General features: G+C 45.8%; 1 protein-coding gene and 1 long non-coding RNA gene across 16 annotated transcripts in view; both read left to right on the top strand.

The window, feature by feature from the left end:
- Positions 1 to 2,917, top strand: part of SLC12A8 (solute carrier family 12 member 8) — a 130,385-nt gene extending 127,468 nt beyond the window's left edge. For 11 of the 15 annotated variants that reach the window (XR_010155740.1, XM_009446336.5, XM_016941817.3 and 8 more), the window contains one exon: positions 2,018 to 2,917. Coding sequence is in view for 10 of the 15 variants with exons in the window: in XM_009446336.5 (XP_009444611.2) it covers positions 2,018 to 2,180 (163 nt within the window). In the remaining 5 variants the exon portion in view is untranslated. Of the gene's footprint in view, positions 1 to 1,651; positions 1,763 to 2,017 lie in introns of those variants that run through there. The other 4 variants (XR_010155741.1, XM_063807050.1, XR_010155739.1 and 1 more) reach the window with 3 other exon arrangements.
- A 2,701-nt stretch (positions 2,918 to 5,618) lies between these two features.
- LOC134809590 (uncharacterized) lies at positions 5,619 to 15,247 on the top strand. The gene is made up of 4 exons (XR_010155742.1): positions 5,619 to 10,960; positions 11,782 to 11,925; positions 12,170 to 12,585; positions 13,429 to 15,247. It is a non-coding gene; the product is annotated as an uncharacterized LOC134809590 (long non-coding RNA).
- Positions 15,248 to 20,029: the final 4,782 nt, after the last annotated feature.

Below are 20,029 nucleotides of genomic sequence, written 5' to 3'. Positions count from 1 at the left end.
CCTGTCACCAGGCATGTGGCAGGTGCCTATAGTCCCAGGTACTGAGGAGGCTGAGGCAGGAGAATCACTTGAACCCGGGAGGCGGAGGTTTCAGTAAGCTGAGATAGCACCATTGCACTCCAGTCTGAGCAATAGAGTGAGACCTTGTCTCAAAAAAAAAGAAAAAAAATGGTGATTTATTTTAAAATAGAGATTGGTCAGATGCACTGGCTCATACCTGTAATCCCAGCACTTTGGGAGGCTGAGGCAGGCGGATCACTTAGGCCAGAAGTTCGAGACCAACCTCGGCAACATGGCAAAACACCATCTCTACTAAAAATACAAAAGTTAGCCAGGTGTGGTGGTGCACACCTGTAATCCCAGCTACTTGGGAGGCTGAGGCATGAGAATTGCTTGAACCTGGGAGGCAGAGTTTGCAGTAAGCTGAGATCAACCACTGCACTCCAGCCTGGGCAATAGAATGACACTCTGTCTCAAATAATTAAAATAAGATAAAAAAATAAAAATAGAGATTTGTAGCTGTGTTTCTGCTTTGTAGTTTTGAGTTCCCCTCTCAGTCCCCAACTATAACCCCCAAAATGCTCTTCAAAACCTAAGAAGAAGAAGAATGTAGGGTGTGTTTTGGCAGAAGAATTTGACTAGGTTACTTCCTCTGTTATGCCTACAATTCCCATGAACTGTGTGAAGTTGAGCCTGTCATTGAGAAGGCTTTCTTTCTTGAAGCACTAGCAACTGTCCAAATGAGGATTTGAAAGTCATTCTAGACTAGAGAGTGAAGTATTTTACTTCTCCAGACTCAGAAGAATGTAATGGTTTCACCTAAAAAATCAAATCAAAAGCATTAGCAAAAACACTTACATGTTGACTGGTGTGACATTTTTGTCACCTCCTAACCTTTTTGGATATTCAGCCTTTATAGAAGTTAATTCAGTTCTCAAGAACCCTCAGAGACCTATATGATTTATACATGTTCTCAACAACTGGCTGTAATGCCATAGTCACGTGATCTGAACTTCTATAGCAGGACATTTGGCCAGAGTCCGTTGAAACTTTCTGTTTAGGTTCCACAGATCAATAACATTAGATTTCTACCTTTTCACAACTCTCAAATATATTTCATATTCAAACAATTGAACCTTACTACTCATAAAGTAGATGATTCTTTTAGAGTAAAAATTTTAAGAGGAAATCCATGTCTAAGGTATGACTTACGGACCTAACACAGACTATAGGAACTGGAAGAGACCCGGGAAGATGAGAAAATAGAGACACAAGAAGGTAAAGAGGCTTCTGGAGGCCACCTAGCTGATTAGGGACAGAGCTGTGACTGGGTCTGCCTTCCGTAGCAGCTGCCTGGGCAGCCAGCCTGAGCTTTCCTCACTCCTTTCTTCCTCTTAGCACTTTCCCTATGCATCCCTAACATTTTTCTTTCCCAGTTTATTCCAACCGAAACTGTATGCAGAGACTCCAGTGACAGTGGAATCCATATGGGTTTTGCTCTTCACTTGAGGCCACCTTGGTGTCAAAAGCCTTTGCAGTCCCTCTTAGCTGCTTGCTGTGTGAGCCTTAGCTCTTGAAATCACTCCTTATTCAACTGTCTTTTCAATACACCTACGAGAATTTTCTCTTTCTGCTCTTGTCAATTTTCCAGCCACTCCATTCCATTATTTTTGACAAAAAAAAAAGCAAAGAAAAGCTACAGAGCCCCAACATGATACCATTTGGAGGGCAAAACCTCTCTTTGTTGGTTATTTCCTATCAGGTAGGTACGGCTTTATACTTTTCTACTGAGGGAGGGTAAATATCACTCTCTCTCTCTTTTTATTTTATTTGATACTTTGTATTTCTCATGCTTTGAGTTCATATATACTTGTACATATACCTTTCAACAATTATGTTTTAAACATTCAAATACATGTGTGTTTACAAATAATTTCTTTATGCCCAGTAGACTCACCTCTACTGTTCAGTCTCTGTTCTGTCCTTCTCACCATCCTCTGTGTCTCTCTCACTGCAGGAGCTTGCGGTCCCCTCAGGAGCAGATCATCTTGGCGCCGTCCCTGGCTAAGGTTGACATGGAGATGACTCAGCTCACCCAGGAGAATGCAGACTTCGCCACTCGGGATCACTACCACCACTCGTCCCTCATGAGCCGGGAGCAGCTGATGCCTCACTACTAGATGCAGTGCTGGGACCTTCCTCTTTTGGAGCTGTCCCATGCACAGTAGACCCAAGCCCAGGACCTTCATGGAGCTGCTTCTCCAACCTGAGAAACTCAAGACCCATCCTCCCGCTGTCACTTTGGACAATGGAAATCTACATTTTCTTTTCCCATTTTTTTTTTTTTTGAGACAGAGTCTCGCCCTGTCACCCAGGCTGGAGTCCAGTGGCACAATCTTGGCTCACTGCAACCTCTGCTTCCCGAGTTCAAGCAATTCTCCTGCCTCAGCCTCCTGAGTAGCTGGGATTACAGGCATGCACCACCACACCCAGCTATTTTTTGTATTTTTACTGGAGACAGGGTTTTACCATGTTGGCCAGGCTGGTCTCGAACTCCTGACCTCGTGATCCACCCGTCTCAGCCTCCCAAAGTACTGGGATTACAGGCGTGAGCCACCATGCCTGGCCAGAAATCTATGTTTTCTTAGAACATGTGGAAGAAGGAAAAAGACAAAAAAGGAAATCTGGATTCTGAGGACCACGTCTCACCCAGGATGACATCAGGAATGGTGCTAGCCTCGGCAACACGACACCCAGTCTGAAGAGCTCTATACAGGTACTAAGACTAGCAGGGGACACCAAGACTCTGCACAACCAGATTGCTTGTGCAGAGGGCCACAATAAGTGTATGTTTTATATTTTATTGTATTATTTATTCAAAAATAAATAATACACTCACATGTTTCCACACCCAAAAGATATATAGAGTGAAAAGTCTCCCTCCAATCCTTATTCTCCACCTGCTCAGTTCCTGTCTACCCTGGCCTAGAGGTAACCACTGTTCTCATCCATACATCCAGCATTTCTTTATGGATATACAAGCAAATGGGAATGTAGAGTCTCACATTCTCTCTTTATACACAAAAGTTAGCACGTTATACACATGTTCTGCACCTTGCTTTTTTCCCTTAACAATCTATCTTGGAGACATTTCATATCAATTCATATGCCATTTGTTCACTTTTTTCATTGTATAAATGTGTTATAATTTATTTCACCAGTTCCACAATGATGAGCATTTGGATTCTTTCCAATCTTTTGCAATGACAATCAGCTCTGCAGTGAATAATCTTGTACAAATGTGCAAGCATAAAGTATATCTCTAGGATAAATTCCCAAAAGTGGAATTGCAGGATCAAAAGGTACATGCATTTGTAAACTATTATTGTTTAGTGAGGGTCTTTTTAATTAAAGAATTAACATGAATTGCCTAATGGTGACTCATATTCTCAAAAGAATTTGTGGTCCTCAACTCCTGGAATGCCTTTGCAGCTGTTTTGCAGCATGAAAGGCATGAGGGGACAGGACTCTTTTGGTTTCCTTATGAGCTCTGCCTGACATTCATCACAAGCACCCAGTACCGGGGGCCGTGGCAGTAGCTTTCCCCAGAAAAGTTTAGCACTTGGCCCAGGGTCAGAGGCTTCGCCATCAAGCCATGGAGGAAAGTACTGTTGGATCACTTCTGGCTCCTTCTTCTATAGTGGAGGTTCTCATGAATCAGTGGGCTAACAATCACCTGGGATGCTTGTCAAAAGTGCAGATTTCAGGCTGGGCTTGGTGGTTCACACCTGTAATCCCAGCACTTTGGGAGGCTGAGACGGGTGGATCACTTGAGGTCAGGAGTTCGAGACCAGCGTGGCCAACATGATGAAACCCCGTCTCTACTAAAAATACAAAAAATTAGCTGGGTGTGATGGCGGGCACCTGTAATCCCAGCTACTTGGGAGGTTGAGGCAGGAGAATCGCTTGAATCTGGGAGGCAGAGGTTGCAGTGAGCCGAGGTCACACCACTGCACTCCAGCCTGGGCAACAAGAGTGAAACTCCGTCTCAAAAAAAAAAAAAGTGCAGATTTCTGCATCTCACCCCTAAACTTTTTATTTGGCAAGTCTGAGATGGAGTCCTAGACTTTACATCTTTAACAAGTGCCTCAGGTGATTCAATGCAGGCAGTCCTTGGACCGCGTTTTGAGAAACGCTGAGCTGTTGAATGGAAGGGGCTTAGTGTGGGTGAGGGCTGGGAAGGTCAGGATGAAGGGTCAGCTAGATCCTAATGTTCTCTCCTGGAAGATGAGGTTTTATTTATTATTACTGTTCTCACAATCTGGCTTTAGTTAAATACCAGATTTCTGAGCATCATTAGAAAGCAGAGTCTGAGTTGGCAGTAGGCATGTAGGAAGGAGAAATGCTGAAAAAGGTTGTAGCTATGAAGGGCTAAGTTGGGTGACCTTGGAGGACCTTTTTATTTATTTTTGAGACAGGGTCTCACTCTGTCATCCAAAGCGGAGTGCAGTGGCATGATCATAGCTCACTGCAGCCTCCACCTCCTAGGTTCAAGCGATCCTCTCACTTCAGCTTCCTAAGTAGCTGAGACTACAGGTACACACCACCACGCCTGGCTAATTTTTTTGGTATATTACCCAGGCGCTTTTTAAGAAGAAGCTGTTCTAGTTTCCTGTGGCTACTATACCAAATTACATAAATCGGATGGCTTGAAAACAACAGAAATGTATTCTTTCACAGTTCTGGAGGCCAGACATCTGAAATCAGTAACACTTAGGTTAATTCAAGGTGTCAGCAGGGCCGAGCTCCCTTCAGAGGCTCCACGAGGGATTTATTCCCTGCCTCTTCCAGCTTCTGGTGGCTTGTGATCACATCACCCAAATCTTTAAAGCCAACATTTTCAAATCTCTCTGTTCCATCTTTACATCACCCTCTTCTCTGTGTATATGAAGTCTACCTCTGTCTCCTTTCTGTAAGGATACATGTGATTGCATTCAGGGACCACCCAGATAATCCAGGATCATCGCCACATCTCAAGAGCCGTACTTCAATCACATCTGCAAACGCTTTGCCAAATGAGGAAACATTCACAGGTTCCAGAGAATAGGACCTGGGTCTTTTGGGGGGCCCTTTTTCAGCCTATCACAGAACCTTTACTGAATCTGCTTTTTTGAATTCTACGTAACAAGCTAAAAAAGTAGCCACTCTGTTTAAGCCCTTTGGGAGCCCTCATTGCCTCCCCATTGATGGGTTAGGTAAGGACATGATCTAACCTTGGCCAAGAGCACCTGAGATGGGGTCTCAGAGCTTCCAGAGATGGTTGCCCTTTCTCATGGATATTGTTGGCCCCACACATGATGCCTGTATGAGACGCATCGAGTTTCCAACTCTTCTAGCCCAGGAGTTGCCTGCCTTACACTGCCCTGGATTGTGTGACAAAGAGTTTAAGCCACTTCAATCCTGGGGTTCCTGCTCATTGCATGGGATGGATTGAGAGCAGTATCAGGCACTGCTCGCCTTAAGCACCAAGTGCAGGAGCCACCTGTGCTCCCAAGCGTGTGCTTCAGTTGGTGCTTTGTCACAGTCATTTACTGGTGATAGTTTAATAGGGAAGGGAAGGCTTTTGTGGGGAGTCCTGACTTTGCTTCAGAAAGGACAGCAGAATGGTAAGGAATAGGTCAAAATTCAGGTATGGTCTCATTTGCATTGTTGCCCAAGAGCTTCCTGGAAAGAGTACGGAGCTCTGTGGGCCAAGTCTTGTGGCCTAGATATCATGACTCCATGTTGGGCCTAGAGCTCAGCCTGAGGGACCATAGTTGTCGTGACAGCCTCCAGTAGTTCCTGGAGCAGCAAGAATAAGGTCTCTTGTTTACAGAGGATGTCCCACACTCCTCAGCAGTGTCGAGAAGAGGTTGTCTCCAGCACCTGCCTAGGAGACTGGTCTCAAAAGTCTAGAAACCAGTAATCAGATGTCACTGACTGTAGGATACAAGTGGAATGATATTCTACTAGGAAACAAGCATTTCTTAAAAAATTACAAAAATGTAAACTGGTAACTGTGATAAATGCTTAAAGGTGACATCTCTGATGGTGTCCATCAAGACTAAGCTTGATTCTCTCCATTTGAAGACCTCTGGGTCAGTCCTCAAATCTGCGTCCCGAGGGCTTAAGGTAATCACAGCAATCGGCCCTGACTTTTGAGTGGACAGATCCTTATCTTGTCTGCTCCTTTCCTTTTGTGCTGTTATGACTAATCTTTTTTTTTTTTTTCCTTTGAAACATGATCTTACTCTGTCACCCAGGCTGGAGTACAGTGGTGCAATCACAGCTCACTGCAGCGTCAACCTCCTGGGCTCCAGCCATCCTCCCACCTCAGCCTCCCAAGTAGCTGGGAGTGCACCAGCGTACCCAGCTAATCTTTGTAATTTTCGTAAAGATGGGATTTTGCCATGTTGCCATGCTGGTCTCGAATTTCTAGGCTCAAGTAATCCTCCTGCCTCAGCCTCACAAAGTGCTGGGATTACAGGTATGAGCCACCCCACCCGGCCATGACTAATCTTAATATGTCTATTTTTGCTCATTGTCACTGAGTGGACCTGGAGGCTGAGGGCTGGAAGAGCAACTGGAATTGCTGTAGTGCCAAATATATCCCCTTTCATGTTGATGCCACCCTGGCCAAGGTATCATTTTTGTGTGGCAGCCAGAGAAATCTTTTCAAAAAGAAGATGGAACTCTAGTCCTGTGGCTGCCAGTTGTCTACAGGTCCTGGCCTTTCCTGCCCCCAGGCTCATCTGTATCCAGGACTGCCTGGGAGTCCAGCTCCAGTCCAGTTCAGAGGTAACAAGCAACGTTATTGTAGCTTTATGTAAAATAACCAGAAAGTAGAAATGACCCAACTCTCTATTGACAAGAATGGATCAACATCCTGTTGCATCCACGCAATGGAATCCTAGTGAGTATTAAAGTACTGACACAGGAAACCATGTAGCTGAATTTTAAAGCACTGGGTAAGTAAAGGAAGCCAGGCACAAAAGATGAAATACTTGAAGTTTTATTTGTTTGACCTCCAGGAAAGGCAGTAGCACAATGACAGAAGGCTGGGTCTGGGTCTGGGAGGGGATCGGTTGCCAAGGGCATGACACAACTTTTTGTGGTGAGGAAATTCTTCTTCTTCTTCTTCTTTTTTTTTTTGAGATGGAGTCTCGCTCTGTCACCCAGGCTGGAGTGTAGTGGTGCGATCTCGGCTCACTGCAACCTCCGCCTCACGGGTTCAAGTGATTCTCCTGCCTCAGCCTCCCAAGTAGCTGGCATTACAGGTATGTGCCACCAAGCCCAGCTAATTTTTGTGTTTTTAGTGGAGACAGGGTTTCGCCATGTTGGCCAGGCTGGTCTTGAACTCATGACCTCAAGTGATCCTCCCGCCTCAGCCTTCCAAAGTGCTGGGATTACAAGCATGAGCCATTGCGCCTGGCTGGGGAAATTATTCTGTAACTTGATTTCGGTGGTGGTTTTATGATTATATCCACTTATTAAAATCATTGAATTATACACTTAAGAAAGTAACCACTCTGAAAAGGATAGTACTGAGTTTGAAAACCAGCAGTTTGAAAAAGATGGTACCAAGGTTAAAAATCAAATGCAGTAGAATATCCAAGTATCCAGGAAGAGCACCTTCCTAATGTGATTGATTTTATGGAAAAGAATAAGAGAAGAATGGAGCATGATACAGAATTCAAACATTATTTTCCACATTGGGGACGCCAAAATGAATGGCTCGGTCTAGTGTAGGAGGCAGGTGCTACACAGGCTGACTTTCTAATGAGGTCCAAAAATCTTGTATTTCACTCCAGCTAGATTGTGAAAATAGTAATAGTAACACCAGGTCTTAGCCTGGATTTCTCAGAAAGCGGAAGCTTATGAGCTACCCCTTGATTGGAGAGTGCAGCCACAGAAGCAGGATGAGAGGAAAGAGGGGTAAAGCAGGAGAAGAGGGCTAGCAACAACTTAGTATCATATGCAAATGATGCTTCACCTCAAAGGACTCTGCTGAGAAACCACAGGAACCCTAGGGGTAGGAAGGGATCAGAATTCATCTACTGGCTTCTGCTTCCCATAATCAAAAGTTAGCTCTGGGTGGGCACCAGCAACCCTGCCATTGTGACCTGCACGACGTGAGTGCTTAGCAGGCTGCAGCAAGAAGACACTTGCTGCAGCCCACCAGAACTGGTTGTTCCAGTGGCGGCTGAGATGGAACAAGTGGACTTGCCCCAGAGACAGGTGGAGCAGAGAGGATCTGAGGTGGCACATTAAGAGGGATTATAAATAATGTGTATATTGACAGAGGTCAGTGGTAAGTACAGGTTGTCAGACAAAACATGCATGTCACTGGATCATTCTTATCTAAAGGATGCCCCCAAAATGTCAGTACAGCCGGTATATGTGACAGTGAGACCAGCAACATTTTCTAAGATAGGGAGAGGGGCAGATTCCTGGCCTGAATTTTACCAAGAAGTCCACAGTTGTAGGTGATAATGTCTGAATGAGTGAAGGTTGTATCAGACCTTCTGGGCCCATGAAGGTCTCCCTTCAGACCAGTCTATAGATTGATCCATCCAATGATCCATCTACCCGCCCACACACCCACCCATTGACCTACCCAGCCATCCATCCATCAATCCATCCACCCATCCATCCATGGCTGGAGCAACTGTTCTCATAACTTTGTAGATGGGTGTCTGAAACTACCTCATCAGAGTCAGGTACACCTCACCAGTCTCAGAGCTCTATCATGTAAAAATATGATCACAGGCCATGCAGGTATAAGCAGACTCCCCAGCCACCAACCTCAGACCTTAAGGATGAGTACAGCCCAATGCCAGAGCATTCTTAAACTCAGGTGAGGAACCAGAACAGCGGTGATTTTCTCAGCTGTCTCCAGGAGTCATGCTAACAAGTCCTCTCACCTATATAATAGGGGGTATCCTGCACAATTATAAATTAGTGTGGGAGTTTGAGGTCCAGGATTCCATCATCCTTTCTTCTCTCCAGGTTTCTGACTGAGGAGATGGGAAACAATGTGTCTGTTAATGTATTAATACCAGGACGAGGGTGCAAAGCTTTTGTTAAGAGCTGTAGTGGAGAATGCAGTCAAGGTCAGAGGATTGACACAAGTCCTCTAGTGTCTACCTTTATTCCTCTTAAGTCTAAGAATCCAGAGACCCCATGAGGATGGATGAGAAGCTGGCACCAAGAGAAAGAATGCCCATCTGGGTGGCGAGGGCAGCTGGTCTTGTCACCCAGTAACAGATGGACAGAGACCATGTGGTGGCCACACATTACCTTTCAACTCAGGGCCCTGCCTACCAATGCAGGGTGGTCCAGGCACTAGCCAATCAGATTGCCCCCCACCATGGGGAGGAGCAAATACAGGACGACAGAGGTGGAGCAGGGGGCAGAGTGTTCCCTCTTCTTTGTCATGGAGGAAGGAAGTTGGATGGGAGTTCCATCCTTTCCATGAGTGGAGGGAAGTGAGGACTGAAGAAAGGAGCCCAGTGGTGGTGACAGCAGAGACAGTGGCAGAGCCAGGGTCCATGGATGGGCAAAGGAGCCCCTAGCCCACTCTGACAATGGTCAGGGAGGGCTCCCTGGGGAGGAGGTAAATGACCCGCACTCAAGCAGTTAGCTGCAGAGAGGACGGCCGGGCATCTACACAGAAGGGACAGCGTGATCAAAGGCAAGGAGATGAGACACAGTGTATGGGGACTGGCCATAATTTAGGCTTTCAGGAGCCTATGGCCTGCAGCAGCCTGAGGCAGGAGAGGTAGGCTAAGTCGGATCCTGAAGGGGCTTGCAGACCACCCTATGTGCCTAGAGAATGAGGAGGGAAGGCCGGAGAGTGATAGCAAAAATCAATCCTCTAAATGTTACGGGGTTTTATTTTTAAAATGAATTTGCATGATCCAGGATCAGGAAAAATCCAGCCTCTGATCTCCTGTTTACCTGACACATTCGTTGGTTCCTGTTTCTGCCCTCCTTGCTACACTGGAGAATTGGGGGAGGGCCAGCAGGGGGCTTTCCACCCCTGATATTAGGCCAGTGGGAGGAGAGGCCGAGGAGCCAGCCCAGACCCCTGGAGGGGCAGGGGGCAGTCACTTGCAGTTCTCAGAGCCTCCACTGTATGCTGAGCTCCAGTGCACTGTATATACTGGGGGCCTGTGGAAGTGGTCTTGGGGGAGAGTAGAGACAGGAACAAATTGAACAGTACACCCAGCCCTGAAGTGTTACTTTCCTGTGGCTGCTACAATAAATTTGCACACGTTTAGTGGCTTAAAGCAACATAGATTTGTTATCTTACAGTTCTAGAGGTCAGAAGGCTGAAATGGGTCTCACTGGCTAGAATCAAGGCGGCAGAGCTGGGCTCCTGCTGCAGGCTCTGTGAGGTAGTCTGCTCCTTTCTTTTTCCAGCTTCTAGAAGTGTCTGCTTTCCTTGATCAAGGCTGTTGCATCTTCAGCTGGAGCATCTTCAGCTGGAGCATCTTCAGCTCCAGCAGGCAGCAAGCACATCTCCTCTGGCCTCTGCTTCTGCCATCTCACCTCCTCCTCTGGCTCTCTTCCTCTTCTGCTTTGAAGGACCCTTGTGATTAGATCGGGCATGCCTGGATAATCCAGCACAGTCTCCCCTCTCAAGATCCTTAATTTAATCATAGCTGCACAGTCCCTTTTGTCCTGTAAGAGACATCTTCACAGGTTTTGGGGATTAGAACCAGACCGTCTTTGGAGGGGCATCCTTCTGCCTGCCATATGTGACTTGGGGGCATGCGGGAAATGGCTGGAGCGTAACCACAAAGCATACAGCATGCAGCCAAGCAACATGCGACAAGATGAATCCACAAGTGCCGGGGAGACAACCAGTGAGGAAGAAGCCCAGGAGACTTCTTGGAGGAAGCGAGTTTCAAACCAGGTTGGTGAGAGGACGTGGCAAGGCTTCTGAACCAAGAGAATGAGATGGACAAAGACACATGGGGCAGAAGGCCCCAGGCAGGAGAGAGCAGGCCTACCTGTAACCCAGGCCTCTTCTTCCTGCCTTTTACTTTTAAGTGAGGTCACCTGAGAAGGAGGTTGTTGTGGCTGCAAATTCATGGGAATTGGGAAAGAAAATCTCTGTTTCCACCTTGGCTCTGTCACTTACTAGCTCTGTGGCCTCGGGCAGCCTCCTTCATCTCTGAGCTTTGGTTTCCTTCTCCGTAACATGGGAATTATAATCCTACCTTCCTCCACGTGGAGTTGTGAGTACTAAAAAAGTGAGACACATTTTTTTGGAGGAGATAAAGATGGGGTGTTGCTGGGGGATGTGGAGGAGCATCTCAAGAATGTTCTCCTCCCACCCCTGCTCATTCCATGCCACTTACTGTGGGCAACACCACAGGAAAAAAACAAAAAGCCATGAAAACTGCAGTGTGTCTTGGCATCTGCTCACCTGGAATCTCAGAGCACAGTGGGGTTCTGCTTCAGGAGGTCATGCTGTATCATGTGAGACACAGACACAGCGGTGCACCCTCACTAGCCAGCACCAGGAAACCTGCAAGCCCAAATCAGAGAGAGGAGAGGCTGCAGAGCTGCCACTCAACTGCCATTTCAGCTCTGCCCACTGCGCCACCCAGCCACCTCCTTAGCCTATCAAATTTATTTAGCCACTTCCCTATATCACTCCTTTGCCCAGCCTCCTCCCTCCCTTCCCAGAGCTTTGGAAATTTTAAATTTTATTTTATTTTATTTATTTAGAGACAGGAGCTCACCCTGTCACCTAGACTGGAGTGCAGTGGCACAGTCATAATTCACTGCAGCCTCAATCTTCCAAGCTCAAGTGATCCTCCTGCCTCAGCCTCCTGAGTAGCTGGGACCACAGACACTCACTACCATACCCAGGTAACTTTAAAAAAAATTTATTCTTGTAGAGACAGGGTCTCACTCTGTTGCCCAGGCTGGTCTCGAACTCCTGGGCTCAAGCAATCCACCTACCTCATCCTCCCAAAGTGTTGGGATTACAGGCGTGAGTCATTGCACCTGGCTGGAAATGTTACTTAAAACCTACCTTGCTCTCCAGTTCTTTTGAACCATGGCTTACCTGAGAGTAAACAACTCACACCTTGCTCTGTCTTATCCCCTCGAGGTCCTCATAGACATCTAAGAGGGGAGGATCCGCTGTGGAAGTGCATGGGCTGGAGATTTTTCTACATTGCTGGCACTTCTCCATCGGCAGGGGGACTGTGGAAATCTGTGCTCACCAAATACTGCTCAGCAGTCCTGCATCTTGGAGATGTACCTGGGCTCCTTTGGGGAGGCTCACAGCAGAAACAGATGCCAGTTAGTCAACTTGAGGCAGGAAGGAGAGGCTTAAGCCCCTGACTCTTGATAAGACACTCTTCTTGGGAAGAAGGCCACATTCAAGTAGAAGGCAAAGCAGATGGTGAGAAAGGCCCACCAGCATCAGGGGTCTCCAGCTGGCTGTGCTTCCGGGAATGCAGCCCATTCTGCAGCATCACGGCTGGCACCAGCTCCCTGTTCCCAACCTCCAACCTGCCAAGGGTGAGTGGGGGATGCAGACTCACCACCTTTCGTTGGCGTGAAGGGGGACACAGCCACCTTCTAAAAGGTGCAGAGTGATTCTCTAAATGAGAGTCTCTAAAATATTGGAAAGCCTGTTTTTTTTTCCTGCTTTATCTTGTTTTAAATAACACACACCAGTGCATGTGTACATGTGTGCACTTTCTTGTTTCTGTTAGAGAAGGTTGGACTCACCAAATGTGAAGCCTGGCTTAAAATACGGGCCATGTGGTATACATCAGATTCACTTTGGGGAGCTCTGAGGGCAGGTGGCATTTCAAAGGATTAGCAGTCATGCCCCAGCAGCCAGCAAGAGGGCTTGACGAGTGCTGATCTGTGCGATGTGACATATACCATATGTATTAAGAGGCTGACGATGGAGAAAACAACACTGGCTTCAGATATGAACCCCAAACTGAAAGTCATAAGGATAAATGCTCCAAATGGCAGTGTCAATTTCTATTCTACTTAAGCTGCTTCTCACATAGGCAACTTAGTGTAATTCTGTGTGTCTGTGTCAGTCAGGCCAGACTTGCTGCTATAACAAACGGCCCCCACATTGCTGTGACTGAACACTATAAATTTATTCCTAGTTCATGTTACAGTCCAATGCAAGTCAGAAGGGAATGAGTTTTTCTTTACACTGTCATTCAGGGACCTGGGCTCCTTCAGTTGCATGGCTTGAACACCTTCTATGACCCCAGAGTCTTCCCCTGAATTCTCAGCACCAGCTGGCAGGTGAGAGAAGAGGGACACATGGAGGAACCCAGAAAGGTTTTAGGGGCCAAGCCTGAAAGGGCTCCTGTCACTTTCTCCTTCATTCAGTTGGCCAGAAGTAGACATATCATCTGTCAAACTGAAAGCAGTCTGGGAGCTACAGAGCAGCTGTGTGCTCAGGAAGAAGAGGACTGAGTTTGGTGGGCATCTGGCCAGTTCCTGCCACCATGCTGCTGGATGAGAAAGCTGGATGAAGTTCCTTATTAAGGGCAAATGAGTGAGTCTCCTGACTTGACTAGGTTTGTGCCTTCAGAGCTCTGTCTCCTGTGGTGAATCACACACTCCAGCCAACAATTCTGCCATTCTTCAAATCATGCTTGGGATTCCATTTTTGGTACTCTCTTCAGAGCCTTTGAATATTCTAATGAATGGTAAATTTTTATCCTTTGAGAGTTCTTTTGATTCCTAGAAGCACCAGAAATCATTTGGAACCAAGCCTGGGAATAAGGGGACTGATCAAGCTAAATCACCTTTTTTGGGTCAAAAATGAGGTGTGACCATAAAGTAAACCAACTCTTGAGGCAAATTCCAAAGATGAGATACCCACACAGCACATTTTGAGGATTGACTGTGTCACTGGAATAATTCTGTGAGGCTTCCCAAGGGGCTGATTTGGAAGGAACAACATTCATTTACATGCAGTCATGTGCCACATGATGACATTTGGGTCAAAGACAGAACACATATATGACAGGGGTCCCATAAGATTATATAAGAAAATTCCTATCACCTAATGATGTTATAGCCATTGTAATGTCATAACACAACACATTACTCGTGCTTGTGGTGATGCTGGTGTAAACAAACCCACTTCACTGCCAGTTGTATAAAAGTATAGCACATATTAATACAATTATATATAGTACATAATACTTGATAATAAACAACCATGTTACTGGTTTATATATTTAGTATACTATACTTTTTATTGTTATCTTATTTTTTGTTTTTCTTTTCGTTTTTGAGACAGAGTCTTGCTCTATCACCCAGGATGGAGTGCAGTGGCATGATCTTGGCTCACTACAACCTCCGCCTCCTGGGTTCAAGTGATCCTCCCACCTCAGCTTCCCAAGTAGCTGGGATTACAGGCGTGTACAACCACACCCAGCTAATTTTGTTTTGTGTTTTTAATAGAGACAGGGTTTCACCATGTTGGCCAGGCTGGTCTCGAACTCCTGACCTCAAGTAATCCACCTGCCTTGGCTTCCCAAAGTGCTGGGATTACAGGTGTGAGCCACCACACTCAGCCTTTTTATTGTTATTTTAGAGTGTACACCTGCTACTTATTAAAAAAGAAGTGGTGTAGAAAAAAGAAAAATTAAATAAATCTGCTAAAATCTCTTTTTAAAATTTAAAGTAAACCTAATCTGGTATTTCCAGATTAAAAAAAAAGAGTTAAGTGTAAAATAGCCTCAGGCAGGTCCTTCAGGAGGTATTCTAGAAGAAGGCATTGTTATTACAGGAGATGGCAGCTCCATGTGTATTATTGCCCCTGAAGACCCGCCAGTGGGGCAAGATGTGGAGATGGAAGACAGTGATAGTGATGATCCTGACCCTGTGTAGATCTAATGTGTGTGTTTGTATCTTTGTTTTTAACAAAAAAGCTTAAAAAGTAAAAACAAGTAAAAAAATTTAAAAGTAGAAAAAAATTAGAAAATTAGAAAAAAAGTAGAAAAGTAGAAAAAAGCAGAAATTATAGAATAAGGATGTAAAGGATATAAAGAAAGAACATCTTTTTGTATAGCTATACAATGTGTTTGTGTTTTAGCTAAATGTTAATATAAAAGAGATAAAAAGTTAAAAAAATTAAAGGTTTATAAAGTAAAAATGTTACATTAAGGTTAATTTGTTATTGAAGAAAGAAAAATATCTTTTATAAATTTAGCGTAGCCTAAACACAGCGTCTACATAAAGTCTACAGAGTCAGGCACAGGAATGTCCCAGGCCTTCCCATTCACCTACCTCTCACTCACTGACTCACCCAGAGCAACTTCCAGTCCTACAAGATCCATTTACGGTAAGTGCCCTGTACAGGTGTACCTTTTTAAATCTTTTATACTTTATTTTTACTGCAGCTTTTCCATGTTTAGATAAACAAATACCATTGTGTTACAGTAGTCTACATTATTCAGTGCAGTAACATGCTGTACAGGTTTGTCACATAGGAACCGTAGCCTATGTCATACAGCCTAGGTGCGTAGTAGGCAGTACCTTCTGTGTTTGTGTGAGTATACTCTATGATGTTCAAACAACAACACAATTACCTAAGGATACATTTCTCAGAAAGTATCCTTGTCATTAAATGACACATGACTGTATATACATTTTGATAAATTGAGTGTGTGTGTGTGTGTGTGTGTGTGTGTGTGTGTGTGTGTGTGTGTAGTGGATTGCTTTGTAGTTTACGTTCATACGCTGTCATTTATTCATGATCTATGTTGATCTTTTTGCCCAATCAACTGAATCTACAGGAGTAGAGGTGTATCTTCTGTAAGCAATCATCTCAATTTATGGTTTTAAGTATTCTTGACATGCCATCAGCCTGTATAACCCATCATGGATTTGCTCAGTCACTCACTAAGTATGTATTGAATGTCTATGTGTGCAAAGCTATTTTGCTTGATTCAGACAAACTGTGATACTAGATGACAGCAACCGCTTCCCTAGCAGCCTGAAGCTCAGTTTGTAGTTGCTAGCAACAGAGTGTTCTAGGATTAAGAAGCAAGAATCGGGCACAGACCTCTTGGATGGCCAGTATGAGAGGAAACTGGTCTTGGAATAGGCTGCACTTGATGGTTCAACTGAAGTGTCCTGGGAAGAGTGATTATCCATAACATTTTCTCATTGGCTGAAGAACACTGGATCAGCTTTTCCCTGGACTGGTGTTTTGTTTTTCTGAATAAACCCAGTGTCTTGGAACATCCTCACATGTATTTCAGAATTACTTATGTCACCCCAAGAAATACAACCTCAGATTATCTTTTTCTCATGAGCAATGAGGAGGAAGCATAAGAGATAAGGGTGGACCCTGCCGTATAGCCACAGTCCAGGAAGGAAGTTGGGGACCTCCTTGTGCCGTCATGTGACTGCATTCAAAGATGAGGAAGTAAAGCCTTATGTCTGAAAGTGTAGTCCTCAGCTCACTGATAAAATAAAAAGTCATCTGGGATGCTTGCTAATATGCAGATTTGGGGCCCTTCCATTTAAGCAATCCCTCTCCAGGTGATTTGTTAAGGCATGAGAAGCACAGGTGGAAGGGCTTTGGGCTGCCCTGAGTCTGTGACTAGCTGTCTCCATCAGCTCCAGGCTCTGCAGCGAGCAGCAGGAGTCCCAGACCAGAGCTTCATGTGCTAGTGCTGGTGAGACACACTGGTCCACACTGGGGTCCAATAAACCACACTGCAACGAGGCCTGTCCCTGTGGGTCACGTTGATGAGCTGGAGACAAAGCACTTCAGAACCTTGTTTTACCAAGCATGGTGGAGACGGGCTGCATCATCTTGGTGTGCATGTGTGCATGAAGTTTGTGTTTGCACCTGTGGGGTCTATTTCTCTGTAGATCTGGGGATACACATTTTGTTCTCTCTGCCACTGACTGGTAGGGCCTCTTCCTTTACCTCCCACCCCAGTGCCCAACTCCTCCCTTCTTTCCAGTCTCACCTCTCTGGCTGCTAGGGCTCCAAGCCCTGCCTAGATAACAGTCCAGAGAAGAGCTGATCCATGATCAGGGACCCCAGGCAGGGCTTGGAGCCCTAGGAACAGCTAGGGTCTTGCAATTCATAGTCAATCCTTAAAATTAAGTAAGAAAATCTTTATTGACCTTATGCTAGCCACCCACATTCATTATCTCATTTGATTCCCAGAACAATGCAATGATGTAGGTACTCTTTTTCCCCATTTTATAGAAGAGGAAAACTGAGGCTCAGGATAAGTAAATAAGTAATTTACTGAAAGTCCCATAGCTAGGAAGTGACAGAGTCAGATTTGAACTCAGATCATTCACTGGTCACTGTTCATGGGACCCATGGAAGCCAGCCCAGCCTTTGTCTTCTCTAAGTCCCCAAGTGCTCCTCCCCATCCTGCCCTTCACCCCTCTTGCCCCACTGTCTAGAACAGGTGTTTACAAACTACAGCTCCATGGGCCAAATCAAACCCATGGCCTGCTTTTGTTTTAATTGAGGTGAAACTCACATAACATAAAATTAACGATTGTAATCACTGCCTGTTTTTGAAACGAAAGCTTTATTGGAACACAGCACACCCACTCACGCATTGTCGGTGGCTGCTTTTACACTGCAGCAGCAGAGTTCTACAGCTGTTGTGACAGGCACCATAGGGCCCACAAAGCCTAAAATATTTACTATCTGGCCCTTTACAGAAAATGTTTCCTGAGCCCTGCTTTAGATGATTTTGATCTATTCTCTTTAGACAGGACCTGGGCCCTGGGGAACATTTTCTCAGACATCTCTACCTCTATTAAGAAATGCCTGCCCTAGTCAGGCGTGGTGGCTCACACCTGTAATCACAGCACTTTGGGAGGCCGAAGCAGGCGGATCACTTGAGGCCAGGAGTTCGAGACCAGCCTGGCCAACATGTCAAAACCCCATCTCTATTAAAAATCCAAAAATTAGCCAGACTTGGTGGTGCGTTTGTAATCCCAGCTACTTGGGAGGCTGAGGCATGAGAATTGCTGGAGCCCAGAAGGCGGAGGTTGCAGTGAGCCAGATCACGCTGCTGCACTCCAGCCTGGGCAACAGAGTGAGGCCCCGTCTCCAAAAAAAAAAGACATGCCTGTCCTCTCTAAAGGCAAACTCTTCCCCTCTGTTGGACGCCATGCTCCTGTGCCTTACAGACCATCTCCTCAGCGACTCCTGTTTCCCCTCCTTTCTCCGGTCTCTACCCACACACGGGCCAGTCCTGGCAAATACGCTGGTACCTGATCTGCCAGGTGCCACCCCTGTTCTTTCCTTCTCCTGCCGAGTGCCTGGTGTATATAGCTTGTATCTGGATATTCCACTTTCTCTCCTTATATTTTCCCCCTTCACCTTCTACAATCCAGCTTCTGTCCTTCTGCTAGCCTTTTGGACACATCTCCATGTGGATGTCTTGGAGTTAAGCAAAATTTAAGTCATCTACCCAGCGTCCTCAGTCTTTGCTATTCCTCTGTTATCTATCCCGTTGCCTCAAATTAGTCACTGTGGAGCCATCTTCACCTCTCCCTCTTTCTTTATCTCTGTTCTGTTACCAAATTCCATTGCCTTTTAAGGAGATGTCTCTTGGGTTTCTCCCTTCCTCATTCCCACTGTCAATTCCTTGGTCCAGCCCATCATCACCTTACATCTGAATCACTACTGTGGCTTCTAACTGGTCTACCTTCCTCTCTCTTTTCTGATCTGTCCCCTCTGTCTCAATGTTCAAATACTGAGAGCTCAGATAGAATCCAGGCCCTTGGCGTTTACCTTCCCCATTCTTTCCAGCCTCCTGTCCGCCTCTCCCAATATTCCCTGAGCACACCTGGTCCCCACAGGACTCAGCACCCATGTAGTACTCTGTCTTTCATGTATAATATTCTCCTCTGTTTTCTTTGCTTGGGAAACTCCTAAACATCTCTCAGGAAAGAGTTCTAATATCTCTAAGAATGCTTTCTCTAGCAACTCTCAATGTCCTTAGAGCACTTGGTTCATACTTATGTGAAATAACTTCCCTTACATTACACATATTTATGGATCCATTTTTTCTCCTAATCTGTTGGCTGGACAAGGGCAGGCACTACATACATCTTCTTCATCTTTGGATAGCCAGAGTAGGTGCTCACTAAATGTTTCTTCTAAACGTTTTATTTTAGATTCAGGGAGCACATGTGCAGGTTTGTTACATAGGTATATTATGTGATGCTGAGGTTTGGGCTTCTTAGGATCTCATTGCCCAACTAGTGAGCATAGTACCTGATAGGTAGTTTTTCAACCCTGGCCCTCTCCCTTCAATAAATATTTCTTGAGTGACCCTTTGATCATGTCCCTCTACTGCTGAAAGCCTACACTGAGTCTCTATTTCCTAGTGCAGTAAGTTTCAGTTTCAGGTGTGGCCGCACATTAGACCCACTTGGGAAGCCTTGGAAGAATACTGATGTCCGGGCCCCACAGCCATCGATTGTGATGGAGTGGGGGGTTCCAGGCACTGGCATTTTGTGAAAGCTCCCCTGGCATGGGTGATGTCCGGCCAGGGCTGAGAATCACCGGTTTCATGTAGTTTTCAAGGCTCTCATTCATTTCCCCGTCTCCCCAGGAGGCTCTCAGGAGCTCTTGCCTCAGAACCCCTCTCACATGTTGATCATCCTCAGAGCCCCCTCGCACTGTAGACCCTTCCTCACTCATATCACTCTCTGTCATTCAGGCTATACTTCCCCCCTCACCCAGGTGGGAGTGCCCCAAGGGCAGGGAGCCTGTAGCTTTGTATCCCCAGAGCACTGAGGACAGGTCTGCCAGTGTGGTGGGCACTCACAAAGAATCTGTGGGCTGGCTGCTCGAGGTCTCCCCTTGTAGAAACCATCCGGGCAAGGCCTGAGGAAACAACACATTTCACGGCATGAGCCTCAGGACACAAGGTTTGTTTTGGGTGGATGGGGAGGAACAACTTGGGTGGGAGGGTGC

Source organism: Pan troglodytes, chromosome 2 (genome assembly GCF_028858775.2).
Source record: "Pan troglodytes isolate AG18354 chromosome 2, NHGRI_mPanTro3-v2.0_pri, whole genome shotgun sequence".
NCBI lineage: Eukaryota > Metazoa > Chordata > Mammalia > Primates > Hominidae > Pan > Pan troglodytes.
Note: the sequence above shows the minus strand (reverse complement) of the source record. Positions and strands in the feature narration are given on the sequence as shown.